Here is a 938-nt window from a genome sequence, read left to right on the forward strand (position 1 = left end):
GCTGTGGAGTCGCCTGCAGGCCTGTCGTAGCGGCCATAGAGCTCCTTGTCACGCCGCTCCTGCGCCTGCCGATGACGGAGCTCGCGCATGGCCACGCGCCGGCGGTCCTCGCGCTCCTGTTCGGCCACCTTCTCCCGGAACTGCTGCAGCGCGAGCGGAAGGTTCTCATAGCGGTACGGGTTCGGGGTTTTCGGATGCGCCTTGAAGTAGCCCCGCACCTCTGCAATCTCAGCCTCGTAAGTTTTCTCCATCTCCGCCATGGCCTCGGTGAGTCGCTCCAGATAGTGCGGCACCTCGGCCAGAACGGCATCACGCACCGCCACCTCGTTGTGAGCCAGACGCTTGCACAGAATCTCCACCTGCACCATCTCCGCCTCGATGTCGATGACGCCCCCCGGCAGTGAGTCCGGAAGGACATCGGGATCTGGGTAGTTGATCGGCAGCTGCGCCTCACGCTTGCGCAGATCCTTCTTCTTGATCTTCATTCCTTTGAGTGGCGGCGCTCGTGCAGGTGGGATAAGCTGCGGACAGCCAGCGAAGAGAAAGGCGGTGACTGCGCACGTGAGATGTCCATACGCGATCAGAGACGAGGCAACAAAGGGAAGAGGGCACGTTCGGTGCGTTGCCGATGGGTGGAAGAGGCGATGGTGTGGTGACGTTAGAGAGAGAGAAAGCGAGCGAGCGAGAGAGAGAGGGAGGGAGGGAGAAAAGAGAGGAAAACGAATTTGTATGTATGTGCGGGGGGTGGAGGAAGAGGAGGGGGGCGGTATTGCTGTGCATTCTTCTTCTTTAGGGTGGGGAGGCGGTCGCTCACCGGTCGAAGGCACAACGAGCACTACCACAGAGGTGGCCATCTTGTTTCACAAAGCAAAAAAAAGTTTTCGGTTTTCCTTCTGTTAGGACTCTAAGGCTGCGGTGCGAGCTGATGGCTTCAGCGC

The 938-nt window shown here is 59.7% G+C and overlaps 1 protein-coding gene across 1 annotated transcript; it reads right to left on the reverse strand.

Annotated features, from left to right (window-relative positions):
• Positions 1–2: 2 nt before the first annotated feature.
• LmxM_16_0890a_1 (uncharacterized protein) lies at positions 3–485 on the reverse strand (the record flags this gene model as incomplete). The annotated part of the gene is made up of 1 exon (XM_003886512.1): positions 3–485. A coding segment is annotated over one exon (483 nt), but the record flags the coding sequence as incomplete, so codon positions are not given.
• Between the last annotated feature and the right edge of the window lie 453 nt (positions 486–938).

Source organism: Leishmania mexicana, contig 39 (genome assembly GCF_000234665.1).
Source record: "Leishmania mexicana MHOM/GT/2001/U1103 WGS CADB00000000 data, contig 39, whole genome shotgun sequence".
Taxonomy (NCBI): Eukaryota; Euglenozoa; class Kinetoplastea; order Trypanosomatida; family Trypanosomatidae; genus Leishmania; species Leishmania mexicana.